General features: G+C 40.3%; 1 protein-coding gene across 9 annotated transcripts in view; it reads left to right on the plus strand.

Moving 5' to 3' along the window:
- The window catches only part of TCF4 (transcription factor 4), a 349564-nt gene that overhangs the window by 299126 nt on the left and 24915 nt on the right, over window positions 1-25523 (plus strand). For 4 of the 9 annotated variants that reach the window (XM_012804308.2, XM_012804299.1, XM_023512354.1 and 1 more), the window contains 6 exons: window positions 3416-3549; window positions 9595-9727; window positions 18402-18469; window positions 19600-19678; window positions 22173-22249; window positions 24825-25028. In XM_012804308.2, the coding sequence (XP_012659762.1) occupies window positions 3416-3549; window positions 9595-9727; window positions 18402-18469; window positions 19600-19678; window positions 22173-22249; window positions 24825-25028 (695 nt within the window). The remainder of the gene's footprint in view (window positions 1-3415; window positions 3550-9594; window positions 9728-18401; window positions 18470-19599; window positions 19679-22172; window positions 22250-24824; window positions 25029-25523) is intronic. The other 5 variants (XM_023512351.1, XM_023512352.1, XM_023512355.1 and 2 more) reach the window with 2 other exon arrangements.

A 25523-nucleotide genomic window follows, 5' to 3' on the forward strand; every position in this document is an offset into this window, starting at 1 on the left:
TGTCATATAGGACAGATATGAGTAGAATAGTACGGAAGTATAGGATTTTGGCAGTAATGCTCTTCTTATGAATTGAATTCCTTAAAAATGAATGAATGAATCACAACTCTACCAAGAGTTTTTCAAAAAAAATTAAACTCCCTTGAGCATAATGAGATGTTAGGTCCATGCTTAGGACTAATGCTGCTCGTGGTCTCCCCCATGCCACTGACCATTTCAGCTTTCCATCTTCCCCAGGAGGACTGTGTGTGTGTACAGAAGGGTTTCAGCTCAGTGTATGTTCAGAGCATCCTGGATTTAGCCAACAGGGAACAAGTAGTCTTTATAACTTTATATAAAATTTTCAGCTACTTATTAATTTGTAGGTAAGAACATGGGTCTCATTTTTTGAAGTGACCCATCTGAAGGCTGGAATAATACTTGGTGAGAACTCTATCCCAACATGCTAACTGATTTAGGACAAAAGACTCAACTTTTGGGCAGATAAATCTAGAACATCCCAACTTCATAGTAGGTAAAGTAGATTTGTTTTAATTCCCAGTGTGTGTAGTGACATGCAGATGGATGGGGGTGTTCTCCCACCTCTCCCCAGGGCTTGTCATCTTGGCCATTGGGAGCATAACCCCATTCTGCTTCTTGAAAAGACACAGATGTTTGAAATAACAGCAGCACCTTTAAGAATGAACCGTTTGGAGGATGCCCATATGGGCTTCATCCCTGATATGCCTGAGCACTTACTGTTCAATGCAGTGATCTTGCTGCCAAGCTAATACCCTGAATCTACATGTGGAATTTCCCAAGAACCCCTGTGCTCAGGACTTTCTTGGCCTGGGTGTGAAAACCTTATTTGTACATGTCCTGCAGCGTGCCAGGGGATTGTCTTCTTGTGCTCCTTCTAGAAGGACCAGGTCACAGGACAAGGAGCTCACTTGGGGCAGAGCGTAGCAGGGGAACAGCCTGGTGTCTCAGAGTATAGTGGACACTCAGAATCATTCTGATTAAAAGAGAGTTGTTTTCTTCCCTTCAGTGCATTAGCTTTTTCAGATTGTTAGTTCACATGTGAAATTCCATGGAAAATCTATAAAATTAAATCAGGTGGGGCCCTTGGAAATAGAGAGAATTTATTCCACCCAGTCCTGGAGTTCTTGTTCACAGGGGTCCTTTATCTTGTGACCTGTCCTAGGTGTAACTCCCAAAGGGACAGAGCAGGCTGCATCTCTTGGGTACACTGTGCGTCATGATAAAAGGCACATTACCTTTGGCTCAAAACAGTGGCTACTGGGCATCAGCTCCCCTTTTCTGTGAGCAGTGGGAGAAATTGTCCCACAGGTGCTTACAGAGGCCATCAGTTCAAAGATTTGTCCCTCAAAAGAGATTTTGATTGAGAAAATCAACGGAAAGATCCATTTCTTCTTTCTATGTGGGAAAGTGGCATGTTGGGGAGGGGGGCAAGCAGATTAAAACTGCAGACTCCTTTACCTAGCAGACCACGCATTACACGGGGAATGAATTTGTTTTTCTGCATATGAGTACCCAAAAAGCAAAAAGAAAAAAAAACTGAGTTGACATTTATGATGCACACAGTTAATCTGCGCACATCTAATCCTATTCTTTCAAAACAACATTATGCCAAGATCATGGGATGTGATAAATATTAATTTCCTGTGAAAAGCATAATTTATGTAAAGTATGTATTTTTGTAAGTCTGCACCGAGTGGAGTATTCTGCGTTAACAATCCTAAGTACGTTGCCACCCAGTGTATCACATTGTCAGAATGTTTCAGGAGACTCTTGTTCATTGATACAGATTTTCAATTTATCTGTCATACGCATCATCTATTTAAAATGTTAGTGATCTTGAACTTCATATTTGAATTTAAGGTGACATTTAAAAAACCTCTATAATCTAAGGACTACAGCTAAAGCAAATGAATAATTTTTTTAGAAAAAACTCTGTGTTTTTACATTATGACTATAGAAACAACTGCATCCTTGATCCTGTCTCAAAATAGCTTTTTTCAGTAGAGTACAGGGCACCCTGAGAATTCAGGACTTGAAAGAATATGCAATTAACGTGAAAGATATTCAGAGACTGTCTGGGGCATATTTTCAACTCAATACTCTGGCCTCTTATTTTTAACTTCAATTTCCATCTTCTAGTTAAAACTCCAGAGTTGTCAGAATCACAGACGCAATTTTGCTCGCATGGTTCTTAAATCTATAGACTGTTCCTCCCTGTTCGGAAGCGAGTCCAGTTCTAAAATTCTGACTTCTGGATTTAAACACCCAGTGAAAAAGTGCTTCACAAAATAATATGGTGTCAGATTTCCCTTTCCTGTTGCCTAAATGTTCAAAAGGCCTTTTAGTAAGTAAAATGTTATAGTGAAAATAATCTTATGTTCTTGAACTTCTTATGTTCAAGAAAGCAATACCTGCTATACATTTAAGACCTAGCTGATGGTCTGGTATATAGCCAGCCCTCAGGAATTTTTTATTAACCTACTGAAAGAAGGAAAAAAAATGAATGAATTCAGCAATAATACAGATTGTCTTTTCCCCTACTCTTAAGAAACTAAACCAAATAATACCTCTAATGATAACCTCTAGGCACAGGACGTAAAAGACATCTGTAGAATTGTTTTTAATGTGGTGTTAACACAAGGTTAACTCATATTAAAGATACTTTATATAAGTTCCATATATTTTTAAACTTCTTTTAAACTCAGAAATAATTTTATAAAACCCAGAGGCTCTCAAAGTTGTCTGTAGCATAATACCTACCTTATAATATGTATGTACTCTCTGAATCACTATTAAAGGCTGAAGAGAGCTATATTCCTATATATCAAAAAAATAAAAAAAACCTAAGAACTGTATATTTGAGACTCCTCCATACACACCATAAAATTATGCTAGTTCCAGCTTTAATTCTATTGTAGATGTTACAAAAATGAAATCTAGCACTTTTAAATCTGAGATGTTACTGATTTCTTGGTTTTCAAAACTCGTAGACTTGTCAACTCTGTAATACCTTAAGTATTTTATTTTCATCTCAAAGTTTAAGGACAATTTCTTTTTCATTAATTCTCGTAGAATAAGAAGGGTGAGAAGACCCACGAAGAAACGCTTCCTTTGGTGTTTGCCACGCTGACTTGACACAATTCTCTGTAGAAACAGGCTCTGTTGTTCTTTTCCAGTGGAGTTTTCGCTTTAACTTTCTTAAATGTTTATATTTGTTTGACAGTATAGAGCCACTTGGGAAGAAATAATGATGACTGTCTTCTGATGTAATCAGCCAGCCAACACAAAGATGAATACACAACAGGCAGTCATTTTCAAGTATATGAAAAACCCCTATTCTATAAGGCGAGGCTGACTGCCTCGGAAGAGTCATGGTTGTCTTTGTCCTTTACAGATGGCCATCACAGCAGTGACCCTTGGAGTTCCTCCAGTGGGATGAATCAGCCTGGCTACGGAGGCATGTTGGGCAATTCTTCTCATATTCCACAGTCTAGCAGCTACTGCAGCCTGCACCCACATGAGCGTTTGGTAAGGCAGATTTGCATGGTGATGGGAATAACACAGCCAGTTTTTCAAATCTCGCCCTCCTTCTTGCCATGTGTGTGCACAGGGATTCTGCAAACCGGTACAAAAATGGCACACAGCCATTGCTTCTACAGTCGTATTGTTTCTTTGATCAAAGACGTAACGGCATCAGATCACCTTTGTAAACCCTTCCGTCTCCTCTTGGTCATTGTTCTGTTGTTTATTGTTTTGCTCTGTGCTTTCTTTATCACAGTGTCAGCTTCCTTTGGCACATGAATACACAGTGTATTTAAGTTGCAGCATTTCAGCTTTAAGGAGTCTTTGTCATTTTGTTGCTGGGTGTAGTTTTGAGGGATATGCTGCAGAGGGCGGGGAGATGGTCAGTAGGTTTTATGCTTCCCCTCTGGACATTTCCATTTTGCCTTGGCTGCTAGTGTCAGCCTTGACCTGTGTGGCATACACAAAGGAAGGAGTTGGTATTTTCTATATAGTCTCATCAGTAAGAGCGATCGTGGGGTTTCTAGTTTTTAGTCTTTCAACTCTGATTCATACCCTAATCTGCCCCTGATGTTCTGTTTTACCTCACTCCTGATGAAAGCGGCTAGGTGTTAGAACGTTGCATCTTTCACTAGTGAAAGTTTCCACTGTACTTGTCACCTATACTCAACAATCCTCCTGTCTCTATATTCTGAAAGAAGCAACTCACCTGGCTTTTTTCTCGCCTCAGATACCACTACAGCCCAGAACCCCCTGATGAATTTAAGCGTGTCATTAAATTGAGGAAAGAGTCTAGATCCTGAGTTAAGTTTGGGATGCAGGTAAGGGTGAGACTGGAGTCCCTTCTGCAATAATGCAGCTTAAAGACGTGGGAACCTTCAAACCCTCCAAATAGAAAGCGTTCTGGCCAATCCAGTGGCCTCTGTGGTGTTTACGCCTCTGCTCTTCACCTTGTCATTTGCCCAGTCTGCTTCCTGCATATATCCACGTCTGTGTTTCTTTCTGTGTTCTGATAAAGGACATAATTCTGGGTTTTCGTAATCTTATTATCGTTTTGCTCAACTACTATAGATAGAGAAAAGCTGTCTTATATCCTACGCTGAAAACCAAGGGAAAAAAAATTGAGAGGATAAGATTTCTGACATCTTGGATATACATATCTAGTTGGTTTTAGTGATGGAGATGCTGTGTGGCCAGTTAGCTGCTTCATTCCTAAGAGGTAGGATGGAATTGGCCGTTTTCTATCATCTCCCAAGTTCAAATGGAGGAATCCCAGATGTCTCAAATTTCAGCGCATTTTCAGTAAATAGCAGATGACTGCATTTCAGATTTCCTCTTCTCCCACCCACTTGAAGATACTAGAGTGAAAACTTAGAGAAACATCAACTATCCTTGTATTAGAATTTCTCTTGGCGAACATTGTTATTTCTCAACCATCATTCTCCATTTCTCTAGGAACCGATGATCAGAGTTACATGTGCCTATGAGCAAAGAAGTTCTCATTACAGATGAAAGTATTAGGTAGTATAGTAACATAACTGAACCTCAGATGGCCATTTGATACTCATTTTTCTCTTTTTATTTTTATTTACTGTTATGTATATTTTTATTTTTTTCCCCTTTCCTCCTATAGTGCTTGCTTCCTTTGCTTATCATGATCTAGAATTTTGAGTTTTAGGTGGTTTGACTTTTATCCCAGTCATGGAAAGTACCTTTAAAATGTGCTCTGATGGGCAGTGCCTGTGGCTCAGAGGAGTAGGGTGCCGGCCCCATATGCCAGAGGTGGCGGGTTCAAACCCAGCCCCAGATAAAAACTGCTAAAAAAAAAAAAAGTGCCCTGATGCAGAAAAAGTCTAATTTCAAAATGGAAACCAACTACATTCCTTTTAGAAGAAGTTGTGCTGACCCAAACCTATATTACCAACCAAGGAGAAAGATCGTTTGGAAGGAGTAACCCAACCGACTACATCAGCAGCGGTATTTGTGATGCCATTTATCTATTACAAAATAAAGGATTTTCAGTCTTTGTATGATTAGTCAGCAAATTTCAGGGAGGAGGATTTTTTTGTTTTAAAGGGGAAATGAACAAGCTCTCTGGTAATGGAGACTGATGAATTTTCCCACTGAGACTATGGGAATAATGAAGTCTAGTTGTCACTGTAATTTTAGTATGGTTAAATCTGAATTTTTTTACTGAAGTGACTTTGGAAAATCTGACACTGGTGGGAAATAATCTGAATATACTGCCTCTTAGCATAGCAGTTGGTATCCTTTCCTTTGAAAATAATGGTAGTGCCTAACAATTGTTCTTCATAGCATTTGGCTAGTCCCTTACCCAACACAGGGACGTTTGAAAGAGAGCGTTTTCCCGGGATTATTTGGGGTATAATTTGGCTAAGTTAGTATTATCTCTAAAGGGAAAACATTTTAGAAACATCATTGCCACCTTCACTGGATGCCCTGTTAAAATAAAATACGTAATTATAAAGGCTAAGATCCACATTTCAGTAGTGACTGTCAGTTCACTAATTTTAAGTATTTCAGTCCCCTTCACAGTGTCAGCCTCTGTGATAGAATCCCACAGGTAATCACTACGATGCTGTAGAGACACACGCAAAATCACTCAGATGAGTTTGTGGTTAAGCTTGGAAGGGGTTATTATAGAACATTTAAGTTTGGAATGAGTTGGCAGAGTTCTTTTTCTGTGTGTTTTTGGTTTTGGGGTGTTTTTGTTTTTTTTTGAGACAGAGTCTTACTAAGTCACCATTGGTAGAGTGCTGTGGCGTCACAGCTCACAGCAACCTCAAACTCCGGGGCTCAAGTGATTCTCTTGCCTCAGCATCTCATGTAGCTGGGACTATAGGCGCCCGCCACAACGCCCGGCTATTTTTTGTTGCAATTGTCATTGTTATTTAGCTGACCCAGCCCGGGTTCAAACCCACCACCCTTGGTGCATGTGGCTGGTGCCACAACCACTGCGCTACAGGCATTGAGCTGGCAGAATTGTTTTTAAAAATAGGATGGAGTCCTCACTGTGTGGCATGATTTAGGCATGATCTTTGCACTACGGAGGGATATAGTTGCAGGAATCTGGAATTAGAGTAGGAAGGAAGTTCTGTTGTCTTTTATTTTTTGTAACATAAACTTTTATTGCAGTAATTCCAACTGGGGGAGGAGAGGTGGATTTTGCCCTTCAGTGAACATTCAGCAATGTCTGGAGACATTTTTATTGTCACAACTAGGGGGTCAATGCGACTGGAATCTGGTGTGTAGAGGCGAGGGATGCTGGTACACAGACTGTCCTGTGCAAACCTGGCACCAAAGAGAACAGGGCCAAGGTTGTGAAATTCTGCCTTAGGCCAGAGCATTGTTTTATCCTCATGTGGGCAGTATATGCTACCAATTAATACAACCCATAGGTCAATTAAAAACATCACCTATGGAAACGTTTCCAATGCTTACTTTGTAAATAGACCCTGAATACACTACCACTGGGTATCATAATTAAAAATAAACACTGGGCATGTAAAGCCACAACACTTTGTCACACTGTTGTCACTCTGTCCCTTAGTAGCAAGCCGGACAGCAGTGGTAGCTGGAGTGAAGGACTAAGAGGACCTCTCACAGTTGATCCCTAATCCTCTGAAAGAGACATTACTCCCATAGCACCAATACCCTCGGTGGTGTATTTATTATGTCTCTGAGCGACAATAGTTTTCAAGATACTTTTCATTGTAAAATAATCTAGTTATAAATCTCATTAATTTCTTACCACATCTAATTTTCTGGGAGTCTCTAAAAATTACTAATTTATGTGGATTGCATTGGTTTCCCCACTAAAAGCTATGGGGATTAACTTTTCTTTTTATTCTGTGATCTCAGTATTAACCCTTAGTCTAATCCTGAATGACTGTCCATTTTACATAAAGCTAAGAGAAGCCAAAACTTCTCATCAATACGATTACCATTTCTGTCTCCTCTGCTGGTTGTCATTATTTAAGTGTTTTTTATAATTCTTTTGCTCTGGTTTTGCACATTTTGGACAGATTTGTAGTTTGTCTTTTCTTCAGGAGCTAACCGTGAAATGGGACTGTATAAAAGTGAAGCCAAACTGTATCTTTCCCCCCCTACTTTTCTTTTTCCACACTCTGTTTCTCCATTTTATTCTAGAGAGAAATGGCTCTGTGCTTTCCTAAGTGTGGTCTTCCCTGACTTACCCGTTCTTTCGGATTGGCTGTGCTAGGCAATGCTTCTGCTCTGTTATTCTTCAAAGACATTTCAGGGACCATTTGGAGAATTCTTTAAATGGCGAGTAGAAATGAGTTTCACAGGTGGCATGAGGAACTTCTTGGTCACAAAAGGAAGTTTGTGAAATTTAAAGATTTAAAAGGCATTCTTGGGAACATGGAAAAGGTTTAAGTGGATCATCTTGACTTTTTCACTGAATTTTTTTTAAGCTGTTCTATTTTTGCATGCAGAGGTCATATGTTCAGAGACATCCCCTTGTCATTGGCAGACCTAGCTCAGAGGTCTAGATTCAATTCCTTGACTATTTTGTGTGTCAAATGAGTCATATTTCAGTCCAGTGTTTAACTCCGACGGCGAGTTGTTCACTGAGCATGTCATGTAGTAACGTGTTTGGGACTCAGCCAGGGGTTGGGGGACGCAAAGCTGCGAACTCTGTTCTCCCCCTTTAAAGAGTTTGCAGCACAGGTAGATGTCTACTAAAAGGGCAAGAATAGCCAGCCTGTAATTAAGGGTTAAATGGCACAGTACACAACGTAAGTGAATGGGGACGCAGGCAGAGGCGAGCAGAGGGGAGTTAGAAGTGGGAAAGGAATCTGCAGGGAAAAGCTAGAACTCAAGAGGAGTCTCACAAAATAAAGGGGACAACACCCAAGAGCCTGAGGAGCCACTTATGAGCAAATGCTTAGGCAGTAAGTACCTGTTACTACTGGGTATCAGCATCACATTCAGTCTTTAATTTTAAATTAAACAGTTTTAGTAACATCTCCTATAATGATATAAAGATCTATGTATGGTCCAGTAATACATTTCATATGAAAGAAAAATGTATTTTAGCTAATACATAGTTTTTCTCCTTGTACATAACTGTAACAGGTTCAAATGCCTGTGAGAGCAACTTTGGAAGCTCTTTTGTTATCTTGTGAAGGGAAATAGCTGGGTATAGCTTTGTAAATGACGTTTCCCTATTAGTGACCTGCTTATTCTCAAGCAGAGTGTAGATAGCAACTCATTTGCCACTTTACAAGCACTGGGATGTGCCCCAAGAAATGTAGCTTATTTGGACAACTGATAGAATCATTGAACTCAAAGCCACATCTCAAGCCAAATAATTTCATAGTCAGCTATATGGTAGGCGGCTAATGGAGGAAACTGGTAAGCAAAGAACTGGTCATCCGTAGTTCATTGCGGTTCTAATTTAATGCAGTGGAGCCATTGATTTAAGGCTTTACACCATTAAATATGATAGGTAACCATTAAGTGCTTTCTAAACTTTTTATAGGCCGTTTTGTTCACGTTTCTGGGGTTCAGAAAGGTAATCCGGTTTGGCAGGAAGAAGATTTGGGACTGGTTACTCTTTGCCTAAGTGTCCAGGAGGTCAGGATCGAGTGTGGGGTAAGGACCATGGTTCATAAGGTTATATTCATCAGATTGTAGAATCTTTTGCACTTGATCAGTGGGCCATACCAAACATTAACAGTGGGGATGGTCTTTCATGTTGCTAAAATCTCCGAAAGGATTTTAAGCAGGGAATTGTAGATTTAGAGATTGTGACCATTCCCACGTCCTATGTTGTCCTTATCCTCCCCCACACTTGGTGCAAACTCAAACCAACTGTGTATCTACGTATTTTATTATTTGAAAAATGGAAGCTGTGAGATCTAAGCAAGATGTATTCTTGGAGATTTTGAAATTCTAAATGTTGTCTCCATTGCAAAATGGAGAGTTCTGAAAGAAGGATTTGACAGCTGACTTGCCGAATATCTTCCGATTAAACGTGGCCTCCTGTTTCTGCTCTTGCTGCAGAGCTATCCATCGCACTCCTCAGCAGACATCAATTCCAGTCTTCCCCCGATGTCCACTTTCCACCGTAGTGGGACAAACCACTACAGCACCTCTTCCTGCACGCCTCCTGCCAACGGGACAGACAGTATAATGGGTGAGTCGCAGAAATGCCAAGTCTCCTGCCAGCAGTCCATGTCGGTCTGTGATAATGGAGGTCCTCTTTTCCCCCCTCGTCACCGTATAGCAATCGGCAACAAATGTTTGCCACGTAATTGAACAAATAAACGAACCAGACACATAATCACGGGCTTCACCATAATCAGTTTTTTTTTTGTTATAAGAAACTGAAATTTGGGCTATTTTGCCTATTGGGAGTCCTTAGATTAAAGAAGGGTTTAAATCCAACAAACTACCTGACTCTTCACACTCAGAGATAGCAAGCAAAGTGAACTTTTCCTAAGATGAGCCCTTGAAGACTAGTGAGATGGGGGTATGATAACAACTTGTAACAGTAGTTATTAACCAGTTCTCAAATTTCAGTCACTGTCCCGAGCTCTTCCAAAGTCTAGTTTCTGTGCAATTCTCAGCTGACCATTAATAACTAGGTAAACTTGACCTCCTAGAGGATCAAGGGGGAGTCCCTCAGAGTGGATGAACTATTTGCTCACTTAGGAGAGCAGAGATACCTAGCACATGGGCCAGAAGTTGTTTGCTCCCTTTTTCCCAAGGAAATTTACAAACGAGTTAAAGCTCAAGAATTATGCTGCTGCCATGAACTGAGCCATCATTTTCTCATTTTTTTGTGATGTCCATTGTGGTCCTTTCCCTAGAACAAAGGTTGTCCCACCAACACGCTCCCCTTGAGGACAGAGCTAGGTAGGACGTCCAGCTGCCCCTGGAGGGAAGAGTCAGGGTGGTTAGGGAGGCAGCCCTCTATTTTTTTATTATTTAGGATTCATTGAGGGTACAAAGAATTAGGTTACACTGATTGCATTTGTTAGGTAAAGTCCCTCTTATAACTGTGTCCCACCCCCAAGAGGTGTGCCATGTACTGTAACCTCCCATCCCCCCTCCCCCTTCCCTCTCCCTCATTCCCTGCCCCCACCTTGTATTAGATCATCTGCTGCCTTCATATCAGAACTGAGTACATTGGATTCTTGCTTCTCCATTCTTGTGATGCTATACAAATAAGAATGTGTTACAATGCAATCCAGGTTAATACAAAAAATGTAAAGTCTCCCTCTTTTTTAATGGCTGAATAGTACTCCATGGTATACATATATCATAGCTTATTGATTCCTTCTTGGGTTGCTGGGCATTTAGGTTGTTTCAACAATTTGGCAATTGTAAACCAAGGCAGCCCCTTTTGAGTCAGACTTAACATTTGTCATTCAGATGAGCAACATGGGGTAAGGCACCAAAGCCTTATTCCAACCTCAGACTTCCCTGGGAACCACATCCTCTGGTTCTAGATCACATTCACCTTTGCTTGGCCTGAACATCACTTCCAGAGGGTGAGTGGGGAGAACACTCAGGGTATGTCTTTGAGAGAAGATTATGTATCAGAATAATACTACAGTTGATTTCTCTTAGCTCTCTGCATTCACCACCCTCCGCCCAAAAAAAACTTTGGGAAGTTATATGAATCACTTAGGAGGGAACGTTTTTGATGAGGGAGAGAAGATATGTTTTGAAATGTTGGAGATATAATTTCTGCCTCAATAATATCCTGCTTGCTAATTCAATAATATATTTCACACTTGAGATGAGCCATCTCACAGCCCCTCTGCTATCCTGTCTCACGAAGAAGCAAATTGAAGAAAGTTTCCATTTTTGTAACTTTTGTGAACCAGGCTTCTGCAAATGGGTGGCATCTGTTTGACCTGGGAGAGCACTGGACAGAGGTCACATGGGGAAGTTTGGTTAGCTATCAGTGCAGTCGTGGCTGCTTTGAAAAACAAGAAGAAAGCAAGCAGTGCAGAACTGAAAGAGTGAGAAAAGCATATTTCACTTCAGTGTGGTTTGACACACGGAAAGCCCCTGTCTGCAGTCACGAGGTCTGGTTTGGAGGAGGATGGCTGGTCATCCATCCTCTTACATGGCAGATTTCCTGTCTACTCGTGGTTTGAGTAATCGTCTTTTTTTAGGAAGGTACGAAGGTGGAGCAAAATTTTGAGTTGAGGAAAACATACTTAGGCACTGTTTGAAAAAAACACTTTGTTGATTGATTTGCAAAAGACACCTTCCTGGGAGGGAGGCAGTGTGACTTGGAATGAAGGAGGCATCAGGAGATGGGGCAGTCAATCTGTGTGCTGTGGGCAGCATAGCCGCAGGTCTGTGGGGCAGAGAGGTTTGCTTGATTTAAGCTGGTTATGTTGTGGATGAACAGAGGAAAACCTGCTTACTCGGCCTGGGCAGAGTGGAGTGTGTTAAGAGCTCAGCTACACACTAAGGATGGACTTAACTTCTGATAGATCACAGGACTCTACACAAGGGTCTAGACAATGATGTAGAAGCTGTAATTTAAAAATAGAAAAGTATGAGATTTTAAAAGCTTTTAAAGAAGTTTATTAAATTATTTATTTCACAATGATGGGTGTCCTTGTCAAAATGTGAAAAAGTTTCATGACCTTTCAGGAAGTCAGGAGACATGGTAATTCAGCTTTGGGGGGACCAGACCTTTACTCATTTGTGTAGAATACAGATCCGCCTTTAAGGAAGAACATTCTAGAATATGCCCTTCAGTTGCTGAAGTAGAACAGAGAGGAAAATGTAAGCATGATGATACAGAGTAAGCCTTAGTGCCCAGTGTGCACGTGGCTCCTGCATCTCGGGCGTCAGTCCTTTTAAGCTCCGGGTTGGTTTTCTGAGCGTGGCGGAAGTGAGCAAGGCAGCGCATCTGTTTAACAAGAAGAGAAGCTTTCCCTTCTGATGTTACTGAGACTTCCCCCAACAAACAGTATGGATTAATAGGAGACATCTGTAGACTTTTGAAAATATTTGGCATATACTCACTCATTCTGAAATGCAGGAAATAAAGAAATATTACATTGCCTGTATCTCAAAGAACAAACAGAGCTAATTAAATAATGGGTAAATAGGGAACACACAGTCTGACACATGTTTGAGATTACACACGATTTTGTAGAAATGACTCTAAGCAATACTAATGCCGTCAGAGTGGGATCCAGGCAGTAACACATGGACATCACATTTCCCGAGTTTTCTTGGTGGAAAGTTGCAAGGCCATGCGGTCTGTTCATAGGCAGCATTGATATCTTAGGAAGCTACTTTCTTTCAGTTCAGAAGACGACCACGGCCCTGTGTCTTGGTATCGTATTATAAGGTCTTTTGGGGGTCAGCAGTTGCTCTGAACTGACGGTAGAACCACAGGCGCCCTGCAGGGTGAGACGGAAGCTCTAGAACTGTCAGAAGATCACCTCTGTAAGCCCTTCCTCCTGTTCTGCCCTCTGCATCTCAAAGAGCAGAGAGACTCAAGAGGCTTATTAGGTGTTTGGCTTGAGGAAGTGGCCGGTTCTTGTTTGGTTTTCTTTTGCCCCATAATATGCAACATCATTGTTTGAGAGACCTTTAGAAAGGATCAAGCTTGCTTAGATTGCGTTAATGAGGGGATTAAAAAAAATAATGATACAAGGTATTGTGGCAGACACCCGTAGTCCCTGCTACTCCAGAGGCTGGGGCAGCAGGATCACTTGAACCCAGGAATTGGAGGTTGCTGTGAGCTGGGCTGATTCCATGATAGTCTAGCCTGAACGACAGAGTGAGACTCTGTCTCAAAAAACAAAAACGTGATACATTCATTCATGGATTTTTCAAGAGAGTGGCAGAGTCAATTTTTTATACAAGACATGTAGTCCACAATTTTGCTCTCAAGCCTTGTCGGCGAGCTCTGGGGATGGCATCAGACATTTCTGGATTGGAAGGGTCTGTCCAGCACCCTAGAAGTATGAGAGTGTAACGTGTGTGACCCAGCATGGACTCACAGTCCTTCAGCTGCTAGTGCGCCCAGTGAAGGATGAGCAGATGTGGGGGCTTTGAGAGTTAGCAACCCCAGTGCCCCTCTGGTCGACTCTTAAAAGTCTTTCAGTGCTGTGGGGTATACCTCAGAAGCAGCACCGTTCAGCTCCTCTGCATGTGTACGGAGGAGGATGTGTAGTGGGTCATCACATACCCGCTCTGAACAGAACAGAAATGACTCCTAGACAGTAGCCGCATACATTTTGCTGTCCTCATATAGCCTGCCTTCCTGCAGTGTCACACAATAGTTCTTCCCAGTCAAAAGAAGTGAGAGAACCCCCCTGCCTACCACAGCACGGCCCACTGAGACTACTCAAGGATGACAGTGCCTCAGCCTCCCCACGGGGAGACGCCGTCTGTATACATTCACAGGACATGACCCCTTGTGGTCTGGGGCTACACCTCCTCCCTCACCCTCAGAGAGAACTGGGCATATAACTAGCATAATGGTTGCAATAACTCTTATTGTTTTATTAGTCTTTAACTGGCCTGCTTTCTAATACATGGTATTTGCCTTGTTTTTAAACCTCAAACCAAACAGTGTTGAAGGAACAGGCTGGCAAGATTGATTTAATGCACCATATGCTGAAGATTACCCTGGAATATCTATCTGGTTCATGAATTAATCTGGTTTACAACTTTCACTTCTAATGACATGTTTGTATGACATGATACATTTTAGTGTGTGGCTTTGCTAGTAGAAACATTACGTCCTTTCCCCCTTGAGGACTTGGTTTCACAGTAATTTTATTATTAGAGTAGTCACATAATATTCACTTTATATTTCACAAGAATCCCGAGCCTTCAGATGCAGCTGGGTGATGAACAGGCAGAGAGCGTAGAGTAATAAGAATTTTATCCGGCAGTGTCAGGGCATTTTAGCTACAAAGACCACCAGTAGAGAACAGTAAACTAGTTTGATTTAAATCGGTCTCCTCCATTTCCTGCCCAACTTTCCCCTGAATGCCTGGGGATTCCTCCTGGTAAAAATTAACACAAAAGCAGCATCTACTTGAGTGTTCATTCTAAAATGGTTGTAATCAGGGTGCTGGAAGCGTTCCCCTTTTTGTTGTCTTCATAAACAAACTGGTGGCATTGTTAATGCTGCTTCCAATAGCTTAGTAACAGGAGGGTCGCTCCAGCGCAGCTCGGAAGGACCGACTTCTAAAGCATGATATGCTTCTCTTGGGCAATAGCACTTAGTCTTCTGACCCCTCCATGGTACACGTGTTCTTGGCCTTGGTAAAGAGGGAACACGGCTTCCAAATACTGATTTTCAGTAGTTTTCTTCAGGGACCATTCATCCCACTGTTTAGCTTAGGGTGTGTTCTAATGGGAATGGCCATCTCCCCAAAGCTGAGACTAAGACGGAGGGTGGTCCAGAATGTAGCCTGAGAGATATTCTCTTCTGACCTTTGTTTTATTTTTTTTTATACAAAAAGAGAAAGAAAGAGAGGTGAAGCTCTTTTTCTGCTTCATCTTCTGGCCAGCACCAACACCTGTGTGCAAGCCCTGTCAACAACACTTGGGTGGCAACCAGTGTCAAATCCTCCTACAAAATTACAGTTCCTCTTAAGCATTGCTCCTCTCCCATTCTTATTTATGTTACAACTGTACTTAAAGATGGATTTTTTTTTTTCCTTTGGGGCAAGAGAAATTGATTAGAGCTGAAATAACTTAGGAAATCGATCCAGTCTTTACCAAGCAGAGGTTGTAGTTTTCATCTTTATTTCTGTTACATGGACAGTTTGATCATTTCTAATAATGTAAGTTGACAAAAACTTGAGCCTGAAATAGTAACCCAGTCCTGTTATGTTAAAGCTGAAAAGGTAGAGTTGATGTGTTTCATCGAGCATGACCCCCTTCTCAATGCAAAAAAAAAAAAAAATGCCATTTGAGAATTAAAGATGCGTTTACTTTCTGATTATGCCCTCTGACACATCGGTCACACAGATGAAAAGAGGAGAACCCATGTAGGTTAACATGTTGAGGGAGTCTTGAAAATGTGTCTTCTCTAGTGTGTCCTGGAACAGAACAAAAGGCATTTCAAGTGCAAGGGCAGACCAGCCCCAATAATCTGCTTTGAAATTCAAACCCCTGCGTTAGGCTCCCCAGCTGGTGCAAGATAAATGGCCTCATGATAAAAAATAGTCTCTTCTTATCGGTGGTTTGGTAATAGCCTTTGTAGTTTTCTGAAACATTTTCATGACACGATGGGGTAAGGAGGTGATTTATTTCCTGAGTCATCTTATCTCCCTGTGTAAAATGGTAACCGATAGAAAGTTAAGTTGGAAAGGTAAAATTCTAAAGAAATTAGAGTGATTGTATTTTGCCCGTTCTACAGCAGGACTTTATACCATATACTAATTACTTTTTAAATGTTTCTAAAGTGGTTTTATTGGTTTTTAATAATTTCTGTTTGGTCGCAAGAAAATACATTTTTAAAAGTACATAATCTTCGCTTGAAAGTTGTTCAAAGGAAGAATTAATCTTTTGCAAGGTATTACTATAGCAAATTTTATCTGTAATTGAAACAATATCTTGTTCTTTTTTGGTTTAGTTTCTCAGATAATGTGATTCCTCCCCGCCCCACCCCAGTGTGGCTCTGAATTTTTATTTCAGGAAAATCTATGTTCAAATCAATCAAAGCCCACTAATTATTTTGACTGGTATGTTAATGTTTAGATATATAATCATGAAAAGAAATATTACTTCTAGAAAAAAAGAGGGCCCCCGAATACCATGGTAATCCATACTGAAAAAATGTTAATGTTACGTGTATTCTCTCTTCTCTAGCACTATCTCTTCAGAATTGTTTTTGAAGAACTCCTTAATGCAGAAATTCTTCTCATTTTATACTAGATATAATTTATTTTTTATCTCATATTAAATGCTTCCCATACTCACTATCTAAGCTGCTTCCCCTTACTCCATTGTATGATATCAGTCATTTCAAAGAATTTGCTTGTATAGTATCTATAATCTGAAATACTAGTAAGGCATGTATTTTTAATATCATAACTTTATGCTTGGAAAATGAAGTTTGTTTTGTCACAAGGTAATCACATTCTTTTCATCATATACCAGTTTTATTTCTGTATTCTAGTAATAAAAAAGGAACATGAGCATGGGTTTTCTGAACCAAATAAAACTTGCATCAAAAGATTATCTAGCTGAGATGTCCATATAAGTATGGGGAAAATAACAGGCATAATCTGACTATGCTGAGCAGGGGTCAGAACAGTGACATTATGACCCGGAGAAGCAGAGAATTCGACCCCTGATCATCTGACTCTGCCACTGTATTTTATGAGTCTGGAAGGTGATGACAGTATGTTTGCCAGAAAGAAGGCTCTCTTGGTTCAAGGGCGGGAAAATTCTTAAAATTATGCGTGTGCAGTGAAGTTTTGCTCGGATTCATCAGTTCATTTAAGGATTTCCTTTTCTTAGTTTACAAAATCGTGAAAAACATCTTCCCCTAGAACTTGAATAGGTTTCATTTAACTACTGTATCTACTTGCTAATGTTGTCACCTTAACAAATGCTGTGCACCCCAGTATTCTAGGCATTCTGTTAGTGCTAAAGATCTCAGAAGAACACCAGCTAGCCCATTTTTTACCACTTATTTACAAAGCCAAGATACCTTCAAAAGATGTGCGTTTTATACAGCTGGCTTTGAATTACATACTGGAATATCTGTCTTTTATTAACAATACTCTTTGTTCATCTACTTTGTAGATAAAAATACCAGTGTATAAGATAGTGGAGATAAACTTCATGAATAGATAGACCTATTTAATCTCTGGAATTTGAGATCATATTGATTATTAATAGTATAACAGTTGAAATTCTTTTAGTGTGATCACAGACTTTAAGATGAGAATATATGTTATTTTAAAAAATTAAAGATGTTTTCTGAATGTTGGTTACCAGAGGCTGGGCTGGGTAGGCAGAGGTGGGAGAATAAAGTAGGAGTGATCGATGGATGCAAAAATATAGTTAGATAGTTAATATAGAAGGAGCAATATTTGCTAGCATAACAAAATCAACTATAATCATAGTAATTTAGGGTATATTTTAAAATAACTCAAAATATGCAATCAGAATGTCTGTAACAGGAAGAAATGATCAATGCTCGAGGTGATGGATACCCCAGTTACCTTGATTTGATTATGATGTGTTGTGTCCCTGTATCAAAACATCACATGGGCAACTCCTATGTGCCCATGATAATTAAAAATAAAAAATGTAATTAAAATATGTTTCCCCTGGTTAGCCAGGCCTATTGTAGATTTTTTGTTTTGTTTTATTCAGCATGGAACTCTGAGAGGAGTACCCCATTTTGCTCTGTACCCAATTTTTGTTTGAAAATAGGTATAAATTATTGTGAAGATAGTTCAATTTACTATTAAAAATGTATATAAAGAAAAGCTGGATGTGAAGACCCCAGAGACCTGGACTACTCCACACTTCTTAGCGGTGACCATCAGGTGCCCACTTGCTCCTTTACCCCACTAACTTGTCCTGAGCAGCAAGAGGGAGAGTTAGAGCCACTAAACCACCTTATCTTTAAACCAAGGTGTCAGGTTTATATTTTATCTGTTAAAAAAAAAAAAGTAACATGCATATATTTGACATCTACCTCAGCAAACAAATTAATGCTAATTAAAGATTAATGTGTTGTAATTAGCATTAAAAATGCAATTAAATTGTGAGTAAATGGACCAGGAATAGAAAATTGTTCGACGTCTCACTGCCTGGTTTTCATATTCTGCCTTTTGTTTTTGCAGCAAACAGAGGAAGCGGGGCAGCAGGCGGCTCCCAGACCGGAGATGCTCTGGGGAAAGCACTTGCTTCGGTGAGGAAATATTGACTTTGGCCTCCATCTGTACCCTTGTAGAAGGGTGAACTTTAATCAGAAGTGGACATTGGGAGTTTTAGTAAATGAATGGCAGCTAGCTTTCATTTGGGGGAAATGCTGGTTTTCTTGCATAACAGTCATTAGACATTTTGAGGAGAAAGCCCTGAAGCTTCCAGTGTCTGGGTAGCCTCTTCCAGCTTCCCCCAGGGATACCAAGCCGCACTCTGTTACAGGAGTGGAGATAGATAGTCTCCTGGCCTTCAGCTTTGCAGATTTTCTGTCTTGATTTTTTATTTTCCTCTGATGTAGGATGGGTGCTCATTGGCCAAAGTAAGTCTAACTTTGCAAGGGACAGTTGTAAAACACTTTGGAAAAGGTACTGGGTGAAAAAAATAAAACCAAAATTGACAGTAACTGAGGTCCGTGAGCAATTGTCACATAATTAAGTGGCTGCTCTGCTTTGCCCACCCCTCTCTGGGAAGCTAGAACTGCACATTTCTTTCATGTTCCATAGTGAACAAATTGTATACCTTTATTTGCCCAAAGGAGTATGTCTCCTATTTTTCTTCCAAAGCTTACACAGGGTCACTTGTAAACGTAGGTGGTTTTTTTTTTTTTTTTTTTGCTCTAAGATTTTTTTTCTCTTCGTTTGGTTTTTCCTCACCCCTGGGAGCACAAAAAAAGTTCAGCCTATATAATTAACCTTGTGCTCTAAGTAAAAGTTTTTATTTCATGTGGGCCTTCTTGTGCCATAGAATCAAATACCTAATCTTAGTAAAAGATTTGGAAAACAAAAATGATAGTGTGCGCGCTCTCTCATTTGGTGGAAGAGGAAAGGAAAGCTCCAAGTCTCCCCTGGCCTTGCCCTCAGCCCCACAGCCAGCGACTGGCAGAAAAAGGATGAGAATCCAAGCTGCTAATTCCAGTCCAGTTCCTTCCCTGCTGTCCCATCCCACAGCAGCCATTTCTTCTTTGGAAAAATGGTTAAGTTTTCAGGTTGAAAGTATTGATACTCTAGTTGATGGTTACATGTATTTTATCACGTGGAAACCTTGGGGGTTAGAAATTGTTCGTTGTTTATTCTGAATGAATGAGGGTTTTTTTTTTTTTCTCCCCACTGTTTTAAGATCTATTCTCCAGATCACACTAACAACAGCTTTTCATCAAACCCTTCAACTCCTGTCGGCTCTCCTCCCTCCCTCTCAGGTAGTGTATTTTCAATGTCATTTCATCGTAGTAACAGTTTGTAAGAATGATTGCCCCCTCTGCTTCTGCTCTCATAGGAGAAAATTCACCCCCACTCCCAAATCCCAAAACATAACATCCCCAAATAGACAAATAAAAAGAGACGGGAGACACAGATTACCATGTACCGGTATAGTTGTTTATATCCAGACCTCTTCTTAACAATTAAGGGGTCTTCTCAGACGACACTGGCACATGGAAAACATATTTCCTCATCTTTTCTTAGCTCTTCAGAAGACACCAACAGCAGAAAAATGGATTCCAATAAAACATCTCAGATGAATAAACTCAGTCTAAGTAGTCATGAATATGAATACAGAATATATCGTCATCAAATATAGATTATTTAAATGGGTCGTTTCTGGCAGGAATTTTAGGCTTTCTGAATTCCCTCTTGAAAGTATATGCCATTGGAATGTTGGGGAAAAACAATTATGTGGAGGAAAGGGGATGCTTTAAAATAACCAATTGGCATGACCTTTGTCTTCAGATTGAATAATTATAAGTTGCAGGATTATGTCAGTAAATCATTTCGCTTTTCAGAGGCCCATTTAAAGAGACTCATTTCCCTTCCAGTATAAATGCTTCCATTTGGCTGGTGCATTTCTCTTTTCTATGGAAGGAGGAAAGTGGCTTCTAAAAACAAAAAAATCAAATCACATCTGTATCAGATTAAAACCTGATCTTAATGCAGTTTATCCTGGAGTCACCTTCCTAAATTTTGCCTCCTTAGACCCCTTGTTATTCCTTGCATGCACCATTCACATGGCCCAGTGTAAACTGGATTCCTCAGTAAAAAATAGGTGGTTTCAAATTCCGGGAAAACTCCCAGAAGCAGTGACCGTGGCTTAGGTGGGATTTAGTATCAGCCTTTTCCAAGCGTCCATGATCTGGGAGGATCCCAAAATAGAGAGAGAAGTAGCTCCGTCCTAAAGTCCATGCCCAGAGAGACCAGGTTGAAACTGGGAAGAAATTAAACTGATTCTAAGAGGATAATGAAACGTTCCTCCCAGTGGAAATGGAAAGTGAGGTTCAGTATTGTCCTCTCCTGCTTCAGTACCAGATTCTCAGGCTCTGACAAATGATCACAAGTGTCAGTGCCCCCTTTTGAGACAATTAAGGGATAGAGAAGCTGAGCAGGTGGAAGTCCAAGTTCCCCATTTCAAACAAAGCAGCTCTAATTTCATCTGTTTTCTAATTTGGAAGAAAAAAAATGTTCCATGGTTGAACAAAGCTTGAGAACAACTCACGTAGCCTAATTCTTTGATTTTACAGATCAGTGTACTGAGGCCCAGAAAGGGCACATGACCACTGGGGTTGTACCAGTAGTGATATCAGAGCTGGTATGGGGGTCTGCAAGTCCGCTTCTAGATCAGTGGTGGGAGCGGAAAGTTAAGTGCACAGTCATTCGGGGAGACACCGCTAGTCCCATCACCCTGAACTGTGTGCTCTCCGGGTCAGAGGCACCCAGACAGGGCTGGAGATGCCACTTTGTGGTCCTGATAATGCACCGTGGAAGACCACATGTTAGGAAGAAAGAACTTTTATGAAGATGCAAATATGGGGACAGATTGCTATTTTCACACTGACGGCTCTGTCCAAATTCTGTCAAGAAAAGTAATTGAACAAAATATTCTATTTTTATTTAGCATAAAAATACACATCCATGCCCAGAAAAGACAGGAAGAATGGATTTTAAAAGTGCTAACAGTGTCGGGGCATGAGACTTCAGTGAGATCATCGCTATTATTTGTTCCTTTTTTGCATTATGTATTTTCTAAGTTTTCTGTCCTAAATGGGTATTATTTTAAATTTAAAAGCGGTTTTCGTTTTATAGGTTAGACATACACTATGTATTCTCACAGAAATCTTTTTTTACCTTCAAGTTTAGTGAATCATAAGAAAAAATATTTTCTTTTGAAGAAACTTCTTGGATGTTCCTGTTATATTGGGTTTTAAATTTTCTGGCTTAGTGGGTAGCTTCTCACTAATCTTATTTTCTTAAAAAATCGTTGAAGGCTTATCTTTTCTTAAAGACGATTTTTTAAAACAAGCAGCAAAACTGTTTTCCCTTGGTGAGAAGATTCTAGTTTAACATAAACTGACCTTGCGTAAAAGTCCGACAAAACCCCTCCTCCGTACTCTTAAAAATGCCCCGACTGTATAAAGATCGTTTTCCTTCAGTAGGAACCCTTCTTGATAAAATGCAAAATCAGTTAAATGTTCCCTTTTTGGAAGCAGCCCGAGGGAATTGTGAGGCTGTGGAAAGTCTACATATTTTACATTTAAAATGTTTTCCTTGCCCCAGAATTCTTGTATGGGGAGTTTACGGGCATTTTACCTTACTGTTTAAATGAAAATCAGCATTGCTATTTGTGAAAGGACTTTTTAGAATATTGATGAGTTTATTTTTAAGTTTCTGTAGATCTAATTGTAATTCCCATTTTAATATCAGCAGGCACAGCAGTTTGGTCTAGAAATGGAGGACAGGCCTCATCATCTCCTAATTATGAAGGACCCCTCCACTCTTTGGTATGTCTGCTAACTCCGTTCTACCCCTTTTTCCGATCATGCTTTGCTTTGGAAGTCTCCATCACTCTCTGAGATTCTTACTTTCTCTCACTGTAACCTGAGGTCAAGGTGAAGCACCCAGGCTTGGTTGAAGGCAAACTTACTAGACCGTGCTTGTTCCTCTTCATGAATTGTAACCCCCATGCTATGGCAGGGAAGCCCCAGGGCTGTAAACAACTAGGACCAGATGAGAGAATAGAAACCCTGGAAGGATAATGGCGTCCTTCCCCTGTCAATGAGGAGGTGTCTTTCCTGATACCCGAGTGCTGGAGAGCCAGCTCAGATGTATGATGGGAACACTGGATTCTGTAGACCTCTCCTTTGCTTTCCAGAACCATAGGTTTATAGGAAGTTTCCTCCTGACCTCTGAATAAGCAGTCTGCCATTTATCTCCTCACTCACTTTGAATCCCATAGAAACCCAGTAATATCATTAGTAGTAAAGAATTGCTTACTCTTCTAGCAGGCAATAGCTAAAAATTTCCATGGGCATAATTAATATTATACATACTCACATGATGACTCAGAGTCTAACACTTTATTCTTTCTCTACTCATGATGGATGAGGCCAGAAATAGGCAGGCAGCAGCCCTGGTTTATGCAGCCTTTAGTCTGTACGGGAATCAAACAAGGAGGATGGGCAGTGAGTGGGAAAAGCCTTTGAGTCCTTTGGAGTTGAGTTTTCCTTTTTTCCTGCATACTTTGAGATGAAGCCTGAGAGAGGGCAGAGATTTCTCTAAGGTGATGTTTATCTAAGTTAATGTTTTCTTGACAGTGATTCAGGGTTTCCTTTCTTCTCTTTTGATTTATTCTTTAAAGAAAATCTAAAAATGAAACCAGCAAGGTGGATGTTGGTCCTTTGCTGTGATCTTCCTTGCTGTAAGGTGTGAGTCACCTGGCTGCTCGCCTTAGCCCATACAGGCGACCACACAGTGACACACAGGGGCACACCCAGCCCAGCGCAGCAGCAGACCACTCCACATAGCCCATGATGTTTTAGCATTGACTGCAGTCAGGTATTCAAAACTAGGTTTTGTCCAGCTGGAGAACCACAAACACGAGTTTATGGGTGGGAACTGTAACTTCAGTTCACTGTGAATTCTGAACACTCCAGAGGGGATTCACAAGCAGAAACTACCCTCCAGAAAGCTGTGAACCAGAAAGGAAGACAGGCACATGTGGTGACTTCTGTTTATGCTTAGATTGATGCCTCCAGGTATATATGGTCATTCCCATGTTTGGACATTAAAAAGAAACTTAGTAGCTTGTCCAAGGTCAAATAAGTAGCAGAGCTAGCCTTCTAGGGAGGTTGTTTAAATCCCAAACCCACCAAATCAAAATGCACCGTATCATAGACTAACTACATTAGACACACATTCTTCCTGTCAGTATAGAATAATTAGAAATTATTTTTCTCATGCAGCAGAGCTGGTACATCTGTTCACAGAGCCCATTAGAAATCAAAGTAGATTGTAGCAAGATCCATGCAAAGAGGCACCAGATTTAAAATCAAAAGACCTGGGTTCCAGCCCTGTCTTTACCAGTTCCTGGCGGTATGACACTGAATAATTAATTCATTTGATTTCTTCAAGCCCCATTTTCACATCTCTATGGAAGTATAATATTATCTTCCCAGCCTGCTATCCCTGTGTGGAACGAGGACCCAATGAGATGGTATATTTTAAAGGGCACAGTGGAAAGTAGTAATGGATGTCCTAATGGAGCACAGGGAAGGAAATGAGTACATATCCGAAACTATACTATAGGCCTTATGTACTTGGCAAAAACTGGGATTCTGATGGCAGGGATAACGAAAGTTGGGTGGGTTTTAATTGTATCAGATAGTGACTTCTGTACCAGAGTAGGGGCTTTGAAATCAGTGAACCATTGCTTCACGGCTTTGTAATTCTTCAGGATTAAAGCTTCATACAGATTGTAATTTTTTTTTTTTGATAACCATTTTGAAGCTCACAGATACACACAAGCTAATATTGATGAGAGAAAGCAAGAAACAGGTTTAAAACAAAACTCAGAAAGAAATTATCATCTCCGCGCTTTTACCTGTCTCTCTTGGTACTTATGTGTTATATGGATATCAAAGAAATACACTTTCAAGAATATATAATAATTGGGAGACTCTAAATAGATTATCTTTCTGTAGTTAATTTTTAAAGCTCATTAACCTAATGCTTGCCAGAATGTTCCTTAAATCGATGAATGTCTTTGTCTTCTAACCTAAATGTAAATCTGAACTCTCTTTGAGGCAGATGCAGTACCATATAACATATGTACATGATGACGTCCTGGAAGAATTATCGAATTTAGTTCCTTGATGGAAAAAATAACACACTATAATTGTAACATGTTCCACAGTAAATAAAAAAACTATTTTTTTTGTTGTTTTAAGGGAGTATACTTTATTGGACATGTATATTTAAAAACTCAGGGTGTGGTTTTTGTCAACTGAAGATTTACTCACATAATTATGGCTCACATTTCAAACAAAATCAAATTTGGCATCATTTGTTCACCAACAGCAAAGCCGAATTGAAGATCGTTTAGAAAGACTGGATGATGCTATCCATGTGCTCCGGAATCATGCAGTGGGCCCCTCCACAGCTATGCCAGGTGGCCATGGGGACATGCACGGAATCATCGGACCTTCTCATAACGGAGCCATGGGTGGTCTGGGCTCAGGGTATGGAACCGGCCTTCTTTCAGCCAACAGACATTCACTCATGGTAAGTGGCAGCATTTATAGACTCTGTAGGTATCACATGGAATTAGTTTCAGGTATAAATACTCTTGCTGGGGCAGTGCCTGTGGCTCACAGGAGTAGGGCACCAGCCCCATATGCCAGAGGCGGCAGGTTCAAACCCAGCCCCAGCCAAAAACTGTTTAAAAAAAAAAAAAAAGGAAAATTAATACTCTTGCTGTCATTGAGATACAATTCACTTAACATACTGTGTACCCAAAGTTTATCCATGCATCTTAGAGTTCCGTTCATTTTTATTGTCGTATGATATTCCATTGCATGGATATACCACATTAAATTTATTGGTTCATCAGTTGATGGACATTGGATTGTTTCTACTCTGTGGCTGTTATGAAAAAAGCTCCTTTACGTACAAGTTTTTTTATAGGCACACATTTCCGTGAAGGAGTGAATTGCTGGGTTATTGCTGGGGATTGAAATTATTTACCTTGGTGACACTGACCAAAGGATAGAACTCAAG

The sequence above is a fragment of the Otolemur garnettii genome, unplaced genomic scaffold (genome assembly GCF_000181295.1).
Source record: "Otolemur garnettii isolate 467f Iridium unplaced genomic scaffold, OtoGar3 scaffold00027, whole genome shotgun sequence".
Taxonomy (NCBI): Eukaryota; Metazoa; Chordata; class Mammalia; order Primates; family Galagidae; genus Otolemur; species Otolemur garnettii.